General features: G+C 53.3%; 1 protein-coding gene across 1 annotated transcript; it reads left to right on the top strand.

Annotated features, from left to right (window-relative positions):
• Nucleotides 1-2,637: 2,637 nt before the first annotated feature.
• Nucleotides 2,638-12,329, top strand: ITM2C (integral membrane protein 2C). Its single transcript, XM_049769328.1, has 6 exons — nt 2,638-2,804; nt 7,016-7,162; nt 8,549-8,737; nt 9,818-9,928; nt 10,338-10,488; nt 11,285-12,329. The coding sequence occupies exons 1-6, from the start codon at nt 2,688-2,690 to the stop codon at nt 11,374-11,376; spliced, it is 807 nt and encodes a 268-aa protein (XP_049625285.1). The 5' UTR covers nt 2,638-2,687; the 3' UTR covers nt 11,377-12,329.
• The last annotated feature ends 2,175 nt before the right edge of the window (nt 12,330-14,504 follow it).

The following is a 14,504-nucleotide window of genomic DNA, read 5'->3' as shown; positions in this document are numbered from 1 at the left end:
GCAAGGGTACACCGGGTAGTATCTTGCCTCACATCAGGTTCACTCAGGTCTTATCCTTGGCACTCATACGGACCCCCACATCTTCCCTGAGTGTAGAATCGGGAGTAAACCCTGAGACTTGTTAGGTGTGGCCCTAAAACAAACAAAACAAATCCTGACTGCAGACGACCTGGGGATTGTTTTCTCCTCCTCCTCCCTGACCAACTCTTAGTTGAGTATTAACAAGTATGAAAGCACACTTGTGTATTTTAATACAAACAAAAGACAGGGCTAGGAGGTGGCTCAGTGGTAGAGAACATCTTGTGTGCTTGAGAGCCTGGCTTTAATTCTCAGCCCACAAAACCCAACACATACAAGGTCCAGACCCTTTGTATTAAATTAAAAGTAGGTCTCTGGTTTTTTGGCTTGGTTTGTTTTGGTTTTGGTTCTTGGCCACACCCAGCAGTACTCAGGGTTTACTCCTGGCTCTGTGCTCAGGGATCATGCCCGATGATGCTCAGAGGGCATCATTTAGTGCCAGGGACTAAACCTGAATGTAAGGCAAATACACTGTCCACAGTTCTATTGCTCTAGCCCCATATGTGGGTCTTTAACACTTAGAGAGAATCCCCATAGTTCCCTGTGTCTACTGATTGATTTCGCTTCTCTCCATCAGCTTCGGTTCTGTTGTAAGACAGGCCGTTATTTCAGGTATGTTAAGAAAATTCACTGCCAACCATCATGGTAAAAGACATTAGGATTTCACAGATAGCGAAGTACAAAAAAAGTGGGTCTTAGATCCGGATTCTAAGCAGCAAATCTGAAGGTGTGATAGACTCAGGGAGAAGACATCCTGTCAGAAGTAATTCCTTAGCGCAGGGTCAGTGGTAATCACTCACCCCCCCCCTTTTGTTTTGGTTTTTGGGTCACACCCGGCTGCCCTCAGAGATGGCACACACCTGGCTCTGCACTCAGAAATCGTCCCTGATTGGCTTGGGGGACCATATGGGATGCTGGAAATGAACCGCAGTCTCCTGGGTTGGTCGCATTCAAGGCAAATGCCCTACTGCTGTGCTATCTCTCCAGCCCCCAAGTGGTAATCCCTGAGCACCGCCAGGTATGGCCCAAGCATTTAAAAATAAGAGTAATAAAAATTTAATTATCATTTAATAATTTAAATATCTACACCCAGGGGCTGAAGTAGAGAGGGTGCTTGCCTTGTACGCAGCCCACCTGGGTTCAAGACCCCTTATCCCTTATGGTTCCCTGAGCACTGCCAGGAGCAATCCCTGAGTGCAGAGTTGGGAGTTAAGTTCTGAACCCCTTTCTAAAAAAAAAAAAAAATGAAGATACTCTCTTTCTTTACCATAGATGGGGTTTTCCAGACTCACAGCCTATAGCAGTCTCTGACAATTAATGCATGTATTTTTGTGTTTTAAAGTTTTCTCGGTTTTGATTTAAATATCAGAAATATAGGAAAAAGCTATAAGCACCTAAAGGGGATCTTTGGGGGTCTTGAGACCAAAATGTCAGACTTGTGCCCAGTCTTGAAGGTGAGTGTGCACGAAGCCTTTGGTCAAGAGTAAGAGTAAAGACAGGTATCTGTTTGGTGAGGAGATGTTGCAGTTAATTCTCGTACCACATGCACTGAAGGCACAGAGTAGGCAGCCTGTGTGTGCTTTGGGTCTTTTTTTTTTTTTTTTTTTTATGTATTGATTGATTGGTTTCTGGCCCGCAGCACTCAGGAGTCACTCCTGGCTCTGTACTCAGAAATCACCCTGGCAGCTAGGGCAACCATGTGGGATTACGGAAATAGAACCAGGGTCCCTCCCAGGTGGACTGCATGCAAGGTAAACGCCTCACCTCTGTGCAATCTCTCAGGCCTTGTGCTTTGGGTCTTAGCATCACTCTCTGGTTCTGCAGGAGGCTCATCAGGAATCCAGGGTGAGGGGAAAGAGCGATGGAGAAGGGGGTGCAAAAAAAGCTGGTCAAGAGGCAACTGAGCAGTTGGAGAGATGCGGTGGGGGTGCAGGTACTAAGGAAGCCCCAGGATTTCCGAAGAAAAAGAGGCTAGGAAGAGAGGCAGGCAAACCTGAGAGCTAACCTGGAAACTCTATTTGCCTGGTAAAGTCTGTTTTCATCAGGCCTCGGAGGGACCCTTACTGGGTGGTTGGGCGCTTGCCTTGCAAGAGGCCTTCTAGGGTTCGATTCCCAACATCCTCCATGCTCCCCTCAACACCACCAGGAATGATTCCTGAGTGCAGAGCCAGGAGTAACCCAAGAGCATCCCTAGGTGTGGTCCCCCCAAAACAAAAAACAAGCAAAACAAACAAACAAAAACAAACAAAGGTCTGTTGTCACCCAGGCTGTCCATCTGGGGGGTGCTGGCCAAAGAGGGGGTGCTGGCAAGAGGCAAGACTCAGAAAAGAGCTGAGTCCCACCAAGCCTGAGCGATGGACCGAGGCCAAAGGGAGCCAGCAGGAGAAGAGCACCCCACCGCCAGGCCCCGGAGGGGGGTCAGCGCGCCCCAACCGCTGCTGGGGCCGCAGGCGCAGGGCCCTCCCGCGGGGGGCGGGCCGGGGGCGGGCCCGGAGGAGACGGGCGAGCGGTTCCCGGCTTCCGGCGCTTGCAGAGCTCGGTGGCACCGCCAGGGCTTGCTTGCATCGACCGGGCTTGCACGCACCGACCGGCCTGGCACGGTTGCAGCCATGGTCAAGATCAGCTTCGAGCTCGCGGCGGTCGGCGGCAAGGCCGACAAGGCCGACAAGGCCCACCTGGCTTCCGAGCCCAACGCGGATGCTGACATCCTGCTGGCGCCCGCGCGGGTGAGCGGGGCTGGGGGCTGGAGAGGTGGGTGGGTGGGTGGGTGGTGGTGGGAGCAAGCGCTTCCAAACGGGGAGCGGGGTATTGGGTTCTCCCTGCTCCCCAAAACCTGAGCCTAAAGTGGGGGAGACTCTAGGCGCTGGTCCTCTGCTGGGGAAGTGCTCCCAGGTCTCTGGGACCCGGCTTTCTAGTTCCCAAAGCTGGACCCGTCTGGTTTCAATCTTGGGGAGGCCCCGCATGGGGCCTGGGAAGGAGGTTCGGAGGCCTGCGTGGACCTTTCCTCCGGTTCCGAGCGTGCAACTAGGTCTGCCCCTGGTTCTGTGAACCCTACTGTGATTGCAACGAGCCATCAGGTTTTTCGAGATTTGGGGTTCCAGGCTCAGACACTCATAGCCCTCCCCCTGCACGACTCCTGCCTTCTGGACCTTTCTGCTCCTCTCCTTTTTTTTAATTTTTTGCTCACACCCCACAGAGCTCAGGGGTTACTCCTGGCAGGCTTGGGGGACCCTATGGGAGGCTGGGATTCGAACCGGGGTCTGTCCAGTGTAGGCCGCATGCAAGGCTTTACAAACGCCTTACCGCTGTGCTACAGCTCCGGGCCCTCTGCTTTCCCTTTATTTAGCTTTGTCCTCCACCCGGTGGGGAGGTTCCCCAGGTCACCCCACTCGTCGGTGCCTTTCCAGGGGGCTGTCCACGGTGCACCCCCTCCTTCTCTGGAGTATGGAGGTGGGCTGGCAGGAGGAGGAGGCGAGACCAGCTGTGTCCTTGTGGTCCGAGACGCCCCCAAACCCTCCCTTCTCCGACGAGGTGGTACTTAAGAGAGTCTGTCCACTACCTGGCTCCTCCCTAAGTGCATGGCTTCCCCGCCCCCCAGTCTTGTCTGGGGGAGTCTCCGAGCTGGGAAACAGCCAAGAAGGAGCCTGGGAGTGAGGTGTGCCTAGGAAGGTTCCTCCTCTGCTGTTGCCATCCGTGGGGGTGCCCAGGGCCGCCCACCACCACCTGGTTCCAGGCTCTGCCCATGTTTCATTGGTCTTTGGAACACTCAGCTTCACCCTGGCTGGGAAGAGCAGACCGTGGCTGCCCAAATCTGTAACCCCTGAGCAGCTGGGGGGGCAGGGATGGGGTTGTGATGGACAGTCTGTCCCCCCCTTAGCATTCAGCCCCAGTTCCCCCAATCCAATCCCCCACCTTGGTGGACTTCTAGCCCAGAACCCCAAGAAATAGAAACAAACAGCATCTTTCTGTAGGTGGTTTGCAGTGGCCTAAAGCCGCCCCACCAAAAAAAAATAATCTGCCTCATTGGAAAGAGGAGCTTGGGGGGGGGGGGGATAGGGGTCCCTGCCCAGGGCGGCCAGCATGGGGGAAGCCCGGAGGAGCAGCTGCTTAGCTGGTTTTTTTCCATGCCTGGTTCTTGGGTCTGGGGGGATTGAAATCGGACCCCCCCTTGCGCCCCAAACTGGCCTCTGGGTCTCCTCCCAGCGAGCAAATGTAAGAACACTGGCGGTTTTGTCCCCCAGTTTGCACTAGAAGCCAGAGCCGCGGGGGGCCCGGGAGGGGAGCCCAGCTGCCTGCTTGCCCGGAGCCCCAGGACAGATCCTGAGAGGCTGGCCTGGCCCCTCCTGAGCCACGTACCCAGGTGTGACGGCCTCCCCACTCGCTTCTCTCTCCTCCCCAACTTTCCGAGCTTCTGGGCAATTGCTTCCCTCCAAGGCCCGCATACCTGGGACTCAGGTTTCACTCTGGCCTCAGGCCCAGGTGGGGGCTGGGTCCCCCAGAGGGCTGAGCTGGGGGTTCTAACCCCTGCTGCTCTCCCTGTTGATGGATCCAGGTCCCACCTGGATCCTGCTAACCTCAGTGACCTTCGCCCCAGGATGGATCAGCCCCATTCCTGGCCTGCCTTGGCCTGGGGCTCCACCTTCCCTCCCCACTTCTTCCCTTTCCCTTCCCCCTTTCCCTCCCTCCTTCCTCTCTCCTCCTCTTGCTTCTCTTCTTCCCTTCCCCCCCTTTTCCTCCTCCCATCTCCTTCCTTCCCTCTAACCTACCCCCTCCTCTTCTCCCCTTTCTTCCTCACTTCTCTCTCCTCAATGTTCCCTTCGCTTCCTTCCCCTCCCTTTTCTCCAGTCCTCTTCTCTCCCCTCTCCTTCCACAACATGGAGCAGACACTGCCTGCCCACTGTGTCTACCCACTCATTTTCCATATGTCCCCAGCTCTCACAACTGCTGGGGTCCTGCTCTGCTCCTCACAGAAAACTGGGGAAAGCTGGTGAAAGGGACCAGGTGATGGGCAGCAGGCTGGGTCTCCATTCTTGGGATTCTCCTGTTAGCCTCTGTGGCCTGTGGTTCTTTAATCTGCTTGGGCTCGTTGAGAGAGCCTTCCTGTGGGTCCTACCTTCTCCCAGGCTGTTGAGGGTTGCTGAGTTAATGCTCCAGTTGGCTGTCGTTTTGGGCCTGGGCCCTTGGAAGCAGCACAGGAGACACAGCCCCCTGGATACCAGGCTCTGGTGTCCACACTAGTGTGCCAGGCCTGGTTGCTGTGGAAACTATGTCATGTTTCCATGTGGAAGGGAAGCCCCCAAGTACCAGCTGTGGAGATGCTGAGGGAGGTGGACAACCGAGGGAGGTGGCCTGGACTGCCTGTTGTGGCTGTGACTGGGTCTTCCGGGGGGGGGGGGCTTTTGTCGGCAAGCACCCTGACTTCATTTCTTTTTGGTTTTGGGGGGCTGGAGAGATAGCATAGCAGTAGGGCATTTGCCTTGCAAGTTGCCGACCCAGGACAGATCTGGGTTAAATTTTTTGCATCCCATATGATCCCCTGAGTCTGCCAGGAGCGAGATTTCTGAGCGCAGAAACAAGAGTGACCCCTGAGTGTTGCAGGGAGTGACCCCCCCCCCCAATTTTTTTGGTTTTGGGTCATGCCTTTTGTGCTCAGAGGTCACTCTTGTTGGGGTCCAGGAGACCTTATGGGGTACCTGGGGATTGAACCTGTGTCTGCTATGTGTAAGGCAAATGCCTCATCAGCTGTTTGCCCCCCTTCTCATCTCTCTTTTCCCTCTCCCCTCTCTGCCCACCTCTCCCCCCTCAAGCAAAATATTTGCATGAGAACCTGCTTAACTGGGGGATCCCCTATTCCCCTCTCATCCAGCTCTATATGAAGACTGCTTATGGGCTGCCTTGCTAGATTCTGTGTCATCGACCCCCATTTCAGGGCCCCTGAAGCACCACAGCTGGGGGAGCAGACCTCTATTTTATAGGAGCATCTGGGAAGGTGAGGCAGAATATGCCCATCAGCCATGGGGTGCTGCTTGTGGGCCCCACTGGACACCCCCTCCTGCTCTGGCTGTGTTGTAGTAACCTTGCTCAGCACCCTACCTTCCGCCATGAGAGATTCTCCCATGGGCTCTGGTGCTTCTCTTGGTCTGGATTGTGGGACCCCCCCCAGAGTAGGGCCCAGCTTGAAGAGGTTTCCCAGTGACTTGGAGTTGTTTCAGACCAGCTTCAGTTTTGGGCTGCAAAATGGGGGGCACTGGGGCAGTCGGAACCAGCTGAGTGCAGTGAAGGGAGGTCTTTAGACTCATTCTAAGAGGAGGCAAGGGGGTGTCCCTGGTCTGTCCCTACTCTCTAGCCATTCTCCTGCCTTAGCAACTGGAGGTGGTGGAGTGACCTCTGACCTAAGCTTTGGGGGCAAAGACAGCTGGGCAAATTTTGACTTCAGGTTAGGCAGGAGAGACGACAGACTGGGAGAAAGAAGTCCCAGTCAGGAGCCTGATACCTGAACTCTCAGTTCAGTGCTTGCTCTCATCCATCAGTTCAATCTCCTAGTGCTGCTGTCCTGAGTTCGATTGGGGCTCCCTGAGCCCCTGCCGTCCCCCTCTACCCCACACACAACAGGGCAGTCCCAGTTTCCAGAGACTCCAGACTTGCCTGCAGGCTCTCTCTTCCCTGGCCAGTGTCTGAGGATCCAGCTTTACCCTAGCAGGCTGCACTCATGCCTGGCATGGACCATGCTGTGGGGGTCAGGGGAAGGCCCACACTGGACCCCCATTCCAGCCTTTCCCAGGCAATCCAGGCAAAGAGAGGCCCCATCCCAGCTCACAGGTGCACCTTGATATTCCCATGGCGTGGCTCTGTGTTGAACTGGGTGAGGGATTCTGTCCGACACCTCCCCACGGGTCAGTAGGTAGTCCCTGAGGCTGATCTTGCACTATGTCCGCAGGAGGAGCAACCCCCATGCCAGCGCCACAGGAAGGGAATCTCCGTGGGCATGAGCGGCATGTGCTATCTGTCCATGGGGATGGTGGTGCTGCTCATGGGATTGGTGTTCGCCTCTGTCTACATCTATCGATACTTCTTCCTGGCACAGGTAAGCCTGGGAACTGGGGAAGAGGGGTCTTTGGAATAGGGGGGCCCTGTGCATGCCACCCCCCAGATACCAACACCCAGAATTGTCTGGAGGGAATTCTGTCCCAGTCCTGGACATGGCTGCTAAAAACGAGGTGGGGTGGGGTCTTCCTCACACTGTCTTCACTGCTAGTCTTTGAGGAACAACACCCACCCCCTAGCACCCTGGGAATGGAGGCTGCCCAAAAGCATGGATATGGAGGGACATGAAAGCTGGAGAGGAGCCCTCACAAAAGGCCTATGTCAGGGGTCTCAAACTCAATTTACCTGGGGGGCCGAAGGTGGCAAAGTCAGGGTGAGGCAGGGCCACATAAGGGATTTTGCTTACCGAAAATTCGCAATAAAAAAATTGCGTTAGTAAGAAAAAACTCTCATTAAACATTTGCATACCCTGAACAGAACTGCTCGGGGTATGCGAATGTTTAATGCGAGTTTTTTCTTACTAATGCAATTTTTATTTTCGCGCGAATAATCGCGAATACTGTGATATTTGAAGGCTGGACGCGGGCCACAAAATGTTGTACGGAGGGCCGAGAGTTTGAGACCCCTGGCCTATGTGGTGCCATCTACCCTAAGACTTTGCTTTTTTATCCTCACCCAGATTTTCCTGGGAAACTTTGACCTGGATTCTCAGCTCCCATTTGCCTGCCAGAGTACCTTCTGCTTTTCTTCCTCCTCTTCCTCCACTCCCACAGCCCACTCCCACTCTATCCTGAATGGTGGGGGTCCCTGGCTGGTGGTTCCCTCTTCTCAGCCTCCCACTCATACCCTCCCAGCTTTCTCCCTCTCACCCCATTCACAACAGCCCCTGGGACAATTCAATTCATGGGTGGTTCTTTCTCTTGGAAATGGATAGAGAAAAGGGTGCTGACCCACCCAGTGTCCCAGCACCTCTCAGATATGGAGCCTCTGGCACCTCTTTCCCCCATGACCCAGGTGACCAGATGCCCTAGTGATTACTGACCCCCATCTCCTGCTTGACAGTATGAGACTAGACTTATGAGCTGCATGGGTGGGAGTCACAGCTTACATGCTAAGGGACCTCCCATCAGGTTTTGCAGGGTTCCACAGAGGGGGAGCAGGAGAGATGGGCCAGATCCTGCTGTTGGCACACGTGGACACTTGCAGGGCAGTCCTGCCCTTACCTCCACCCCCCAAGGGTCCCTGAGATCCTCTCTTTGCAACTGGGGAAACTGAGGCCCAAGGGAAGCCAAGCCATCCATTCTAGAACTTACAGACCTGGCTTGCCCTCCCCACGTTTCTTGGTCTCCCCGTAATGGAATAGGGCTCCGGAGTAGAAGTGGCAGGGAGGCCTGGCGCCTAACCAGATCTGTCACTGCTCCCACAGCTGGCCCGGGACAACTTCTTCCACTGCGGCATGTTCTACGAGGACTCACTGTCCTCGAAGCTGCGCATGCACATGGAGCTGGAGGAGGACGTGAACATTTATCTGGAGGAAAACTATGAGCGCATCAATGTGCCCGTGCCCCAGTTCGGGGGCGGGGACCCCGCAGACATCATCCACGACTTCCAGCGGGTGAGACCAGCGGGAGGGAGTGGAAGAGCCAGGAGACAGCTAGGGGGTGCCAGGATGCCCGGTGATGCATTATTGTATGGAGGAGGAACTGCATTTAGGGGCTGAGGAAGTAACTTGATAGCAGGACAAGGCCCCTCATCCATTGAGCTTGGTGCTCCCCACAATGTCAGTAAAAGGAAGGGGTGAGCTGTGAGTAGGACTGGCCTGAGCAGCCCAGTGTCCCATTTATTTTGGTTTGGGGGCTACACCCATTGGTGCTCAGGTTTACTCCAGGTTTGCACTCAGGAATTGCTCCTGGTGAACTCAGGAGACCATATTGGGGATCAGACCTTCGTCACCCTTGTGCAAGGTCAACTTCCTCCCTGCTATGTGTGCTAACCCAGCCCCCCCAGTGTTCCCTTTTAATTAGATGTTTGCAAGGTGACACTTTGGATTAGTGACATTTTCTGGAAATAGAGCACCTCCCAGGACATTGAGTGGATATGGGCTGCAAGCTTATATATGTACCCTTCCACCTGGGTCAAGATCTGGAACAATCCCTGAATCCCAATCCGGAAGATTCTCCTGAGTCCCTTCACAGTCAGAAGCCCACCTGAGGCAGCAGTTTGATTTGGTTGTATTTTTATTTCATTTGTGCGATGAGAAGACTCAAACCCAGGACCCCACACAGTTTCTTACAGATCCACACCTCTGCCCCATGCTAGGATACCTTTGAGGTCAGGGGGTTCCTGGTGCTACTTCCCAGCTTCTGGGCTGGCTGACTTTGCCCTTCAGGGCCACATTCTTGCAAGCAGAAACCCGGGGTCTTCTGAGACAGAACCTCTGAGAGCCTAGGCTGTCCCGAGACTGCTGCTACGCTTGGGAACTGTAACAGTACTGTCTCCCCAAACCTCAGCTCTTACAAGTACATTTTATCTGCACAAAGGCAAGAAATGGAAGAGGGAAATGTAACCCCAAGATTTTGAGAAACTTAGGGTGCTGGCACTAGAAGGGGTGAAGTTTATGCCTTTACTGACTTAAGACACCCCCTATAGAGATTTAGGTATCTTTCCTTCTTACCCCCCCCCAAACCCTCACCAGGGTCTCACTGCCTACCATGACATCTCCCTGGACAAATGCTACGTCATTGAGCTCAACACCACCATCGTGTTGCCCCCGAGAAACTTCTGGGAGCTTCTCATGAATGTGAAGGTGAGTGGAGTGGAGTGGAGTGGGGGCAGCATTGCGTCCACCCTCTGCAAGGCTAGTGTGGGGTTGTGGAGTTTCCCGTCACAAGGGTGTGACTCAGATGCGTCGTTCCTGCCCCATCTACACCCCAGATTGCTGTCTTCCTCCATGCCAGCCCCCCATTCTGAAGGCTCTTCTTCCTAGACTTGTGGCCTTTCCCCTTTTACCCATGGAGCCCCTGCCCTTGGCAGGAGTCTTCAGGGCATCTGTGCATGTGTGGGCAACGCCCTGGCTCACCAGGCTTGTACAGGCGCATGCATGTGGCACACGTGGACAGATGAAAAGCCTGAGCCTCCTGGAGGTGGAGGCCAGGCGGGGTTCGAGGAGGGTGTGTGAGGTGAGGCTGAGTGAGCTGCCCCTTCTCTCCTGGCAGAGAGGGACCTACCTGCCGCAGACGTACATCATCCAGGAGGAAATGGTGGTCACTGAATACGTCAGCGACAAGGAATCACTGGGCTCCTTCATCTACCACTTGTGCAACGGAAAGGACACATACCGCCTGCGCCGCCGGGGTACCCCGAGACGTGAGTGCCAGCAAATCCCGTTGATTGTGCCACCCCCTAAACCCAATGTCCCACTGCCCCTGAGCTCAGAGGAGCACACCACTGGGCAGCTAGTGTTAACTGAACAGCTGTTAAGTGCTGTTAACACTCAGTTTCTTGCTTTTTGGTTTGGTTTGGTTTGGCCTTTGGGGACATACTGTGTGATGCTCAGGGTTTATATGCTGGCCCTACACTCAGGAATCATTCCTGTTAGGCTCTGGGGACCCCATGAGATGCCCAGGATCCAACCCCGGCCAGCCACATGCAAGGCAAGCACCCTCCTCTCTGTACTATTGCTCCTCCGGTCCCAGCACTATTCCTTAAAAAAATGAGTGTTGGTTGGACTCAAGCCATAGCATAGCGGGTAGGGCACTTGCCTTGCATGTGGCCAACCAGTGCTATTTCTTACATCCCCTATGGTTCCTCGAAAGCCAGGAGTAACTCCTGGGCACCACTGGGTGTGGAACCAAAAACCAGGGGGAAAAAAGAGTGGTGGGGGTATTATTTTTCCTGCTCCACTGTGCTGCTTGAGGAGACAGCACAGGGAGGTTAAATTTTTCTGTTCCATTGTGCTGCTTGAGGAGACAGCACAGGGAGGTTAAGTGACAGCTTTGCAGATAGGGCACATAGCAGAACTGGACAGTGGAACTAAACAATCACTTTGCTGCCTGTAGCTGAATCCAGACAGGCATCGTCCTGGCAACTCTGCTCATGCTGAGACTGATGCCCTCTTTGACCCTGCAGTGGTATCTCATAGGATCTTCTCTCTCTTTTCCAGGCATCACCAAGCGAGCGGCCAAGCACTGCAATGCCATCCGCCATTTCGAGAACACCTTTGTGGTGGAGACCCTCATCTGTGGGGTGGTGTGAGGGCCCCAGCCTTCCAGGCTTCCCTGTCCTCCCTCCTTTTCTCTTCCAGCCTCTCTGGCTCTCAGTCCCTGTTTATTAGCTTGTATCCTTACTGCTCTGGGTCCATGTGCTGTCGCCTCGGCCCTTCCCAACCCTGCCCTTTTACTAGAGCCCGGGCCTCTCGAGGACCCCAATACTGCTGACCTCCAGGTCTGGGGGGCCAGAGGGAGGTCCCCAGATGTTTTCTGATATTATCATCTTGAAATTGAGTCTCCCAGGGTCTGGCACCCCAGATGAAAGCCCCAGGATCCTGGTCCCCTCCCTGGTTGAGGGTACAAGGTAGGATTTGGGGGAGAGGGGCTCAGAAATCCCTGCACAGTTGAGAATGTTTCCAGAGGCCAGTCTTTGACTCATAGGTGTGAGCAGAGCATGGAGGGGCCCATAAGGAGCACAGGAAAGGTGGCAGTCCTTGAGGGGGGGTTCCCCAAGACTCCCATCAGTGCCTTTAGAACCCCCCAGCAGGAACTCGGAATTTGGGGGGTGGGGATGAGTCTTAAGCACAATTGTTCACCGAGTGGAACCAAAGAAGCGGGAGCCAATCTCCCCAGGAGCACAAGGGGCAGAGGAGTCCCTGTAGCTGCACAGGAGGAGGGCTTTTCGCAGGGCACAAGGGGTGAGTTGTGGGTCCTTTTCCAATCGAAAGTGATAGCATAGGGTGGGGTGGGAGAGAGACCTGGCACTGTAGGCCCCACCCCCATACTCAGTCCCTGACCCTCCCGGATGCCTTGTGGGTTTCTGTCCTCTGTCTCACGTTTGCATGATCCTTCTGCTAATGTTGGTTCTCAGCCTGGACACTCTAGAGGAGGGATTCAACACTCCAGGAGTTGAGTCTCTTAAAAGGCTTTATATTTTTTCTCAATTAGAACTCTTTATAGAAGTGTGTGTAGAACAATTAAAAATTCTTTGACTTCTGACTTGGGGGGTGCTGCTGTGTATATGTTGTGGGGGGCAGGTAGGACAGTGACGCTGGTGCTTTGTGCAGGCATCTGGTCTCTGGGAACAGCGACTCCAGTGGTCCTGTTCGCTGTCTCAGCCAAAGAGCCTGGAGGTGCCCTTCCTGAGTCCCAGCTCCCCTCTGCATTGAGCCTGCACTTTGCATCAGCACTTTGCAGGTGAGGGTAGAGGAACGGAGCCAAGAGCCATTTGCAAACCACCACTCTGTAGGGGTGATGTCATTGGGTACAGCTGACATTGGCCCAAGGGCTGTCCTAATGGCCCTGAGATAAGGCATGAGCCCAAGGTCTCTGGGATGAGTGGAGCCCACTAGAGGGACCATGGTAGGGATCACATTCCTGATTCAAGAGTAAAATCATCCTCTACCAGGGCTCCTCAAACTTTTTAAACAGGGGGCCAGCTCACTGTCCTTCAGACTGTTGGAGGGCCAGATTATAGTAAAAACAAAAATTCTGAACAAATTTCTATGCACACTGCATATATCTTATTTAGAAGTGAAGAAACAAAATGGGATAAATACAATATGTGGCCGTAGTTTGAAGACCATTGCTCCAAGCCATGAGCAACTCCTCAGCATAGACATGTCGTCAAGGCCAGTTTATGCATATGGTGGTTTGGGGTTCCTTCAATAGCCGAAATGCCAACTGTATTGATTTTTTTATTTTTTTATTTTTCTTGACACATTCATTTTCAAGAAGAGTAGATAGCCAGTAGATCTGGAAAGCAGCAAACAACCTCTGGGTATAAAACGGGTCTCAAACTCACGGCCCACGGGCCGCAAATGGCCCTCGTACATTTTGTGGCCCTGCCCTAGAGGAATCTTTTTTTGTTTTAGTTGTTTGGGTCACACCCCCAATGTTCAAGGCTTACTACTGACTTTGCACTCAAGGATCACCCCAGCTTTGCCTTCTGCGGCCCCCAGGTAAATTGAGTTTGACCCCTGGTATAAAACTGATTCAGGGCAGCCCAGTTGCAAAGGAAGGGATCAGTGGGGTAGGGATGCTTGGAACCAGACTTGAATACAAGGATACTAGCTCTGGAATGGGGGTTAAAGTACAAAATGAAGCTATAAAAGTAGTTAAGAGGTGGAGTGTAGCAGATAGGGCTTTGCCTTACATAATAGACAACCCTGTTCAATCCCTGGTACCCCATATGATCCTGTGAATGATCTTTGATTACAGAGCCAACAGTAAGTCCTGAGCACTACATGTTTTGGCCCCAAAACAAAAGTTGTGATGAATGAAAAGCTAATTTTGGAAGAGAAAAGCATTCTTTAACCATGAGACTCATCAAATGATAACTTGGTGTTTTGACCCACACATAGCAGAACTTTGTGTGTGGAGGACCATGATGGGGTGCTGGGGACCTACCCTAGACCTACCACATGTAAAGCATATGCTCAGCACTTTGAGCCATCCCCCCCCCCCGTACCAATCTATAATAACTTCACCCATAGGAAATTTTATAGAGTACATACAAAGCAATATATCTTGGAGTTAAAAGATTTTCTCAACTTTTTTGTGGAGCGTGGGGAAGGTTTCTGAGTTACACCTAGCAGCATTCAGGGGTTACTCCTAGCTCTGAGCTTAGAAATTACTCTTGGGGCCGGAGAGGTGGCACTAGAGGTAAGGTCTCTGCCTTGCAAGCACTAGCCAAGGAAGTACTGTGGCTCGATCCCCCGGCATCCCATATGGTCCCCCCAAGCAAGGGGCGATTTCTGAGCGCTTAGCCAGGAATAACCCCTGAGCATCAAACAGGTGTGGCCGCCAAAAAACAAACAAAAAATTACTCATGTCAGGTTTGAGGGACCAAGGGATCAAACCTGGGTCAGCCATATGCAAGGCAAACGCCGCCATCCTCATGAGTCACAAGGTTTTCAAGCAGCAAAGTGGGAACTAACATTTGTGAAGCAGGACACAACTATTTCCTGTTTCTGTGAATCAAAAAAAAAAAATAGACACCCCACGAGCTAGAGAGATAGTACAGTGGACAAGGTGCTTACCTTGTTAGCAGCCAACATCGGTTGAGTCCTGGCATTGCATATGGTCCCCCAAGAACCCTCAGGAGTGATCCCTGAACATCAGGTGTGACACAAAACAAATGAACAAACCCAATTGATAGAATAACAATAGGCA

Source organism: Suncus etruscus, chromosome 2 (genome assembly GCF_024139225.1).
Source record: "Suncus etruscus isolate mSunEtr1 chromosome 2, mSunEtr1.pri.cur, whole genome shotgun sequence".
Lineage (NCBI taxonomy): Eukaryota > Metazoa > Chordata > Mammalia > Eulipotyphla > Soricidae > Suncus > Suncus etruscus.
This window is presented reverse-complemented; position numbering and strand designations above follow the sequence as displayed.

Bases quoted from the DNA above. Each gene is read 5' to 3' on its own strand.
- ITM2C (XM_049769328.1), top strand. From the start codon at position 2,688: ATGGTCAAGATCAGCTTCGAGCTCGCGGCGGTCGGCGGCAAGGCCGAC. The intron at 8,738-9,817 runs GTGAGACCAGCG...AACCCTCACCAG, and splicing joins TCATCCACGACTTCCAGCGG to GGTCTCACTGCCTACCATGA. The intron at 9,929-10,337 runs GTGAGTGGAGTG...CTCTCCTGGCAG, and splicing joins AGCTTCTCATGAATGTGAAG to AGAGGGACCTACCTGCCGCA.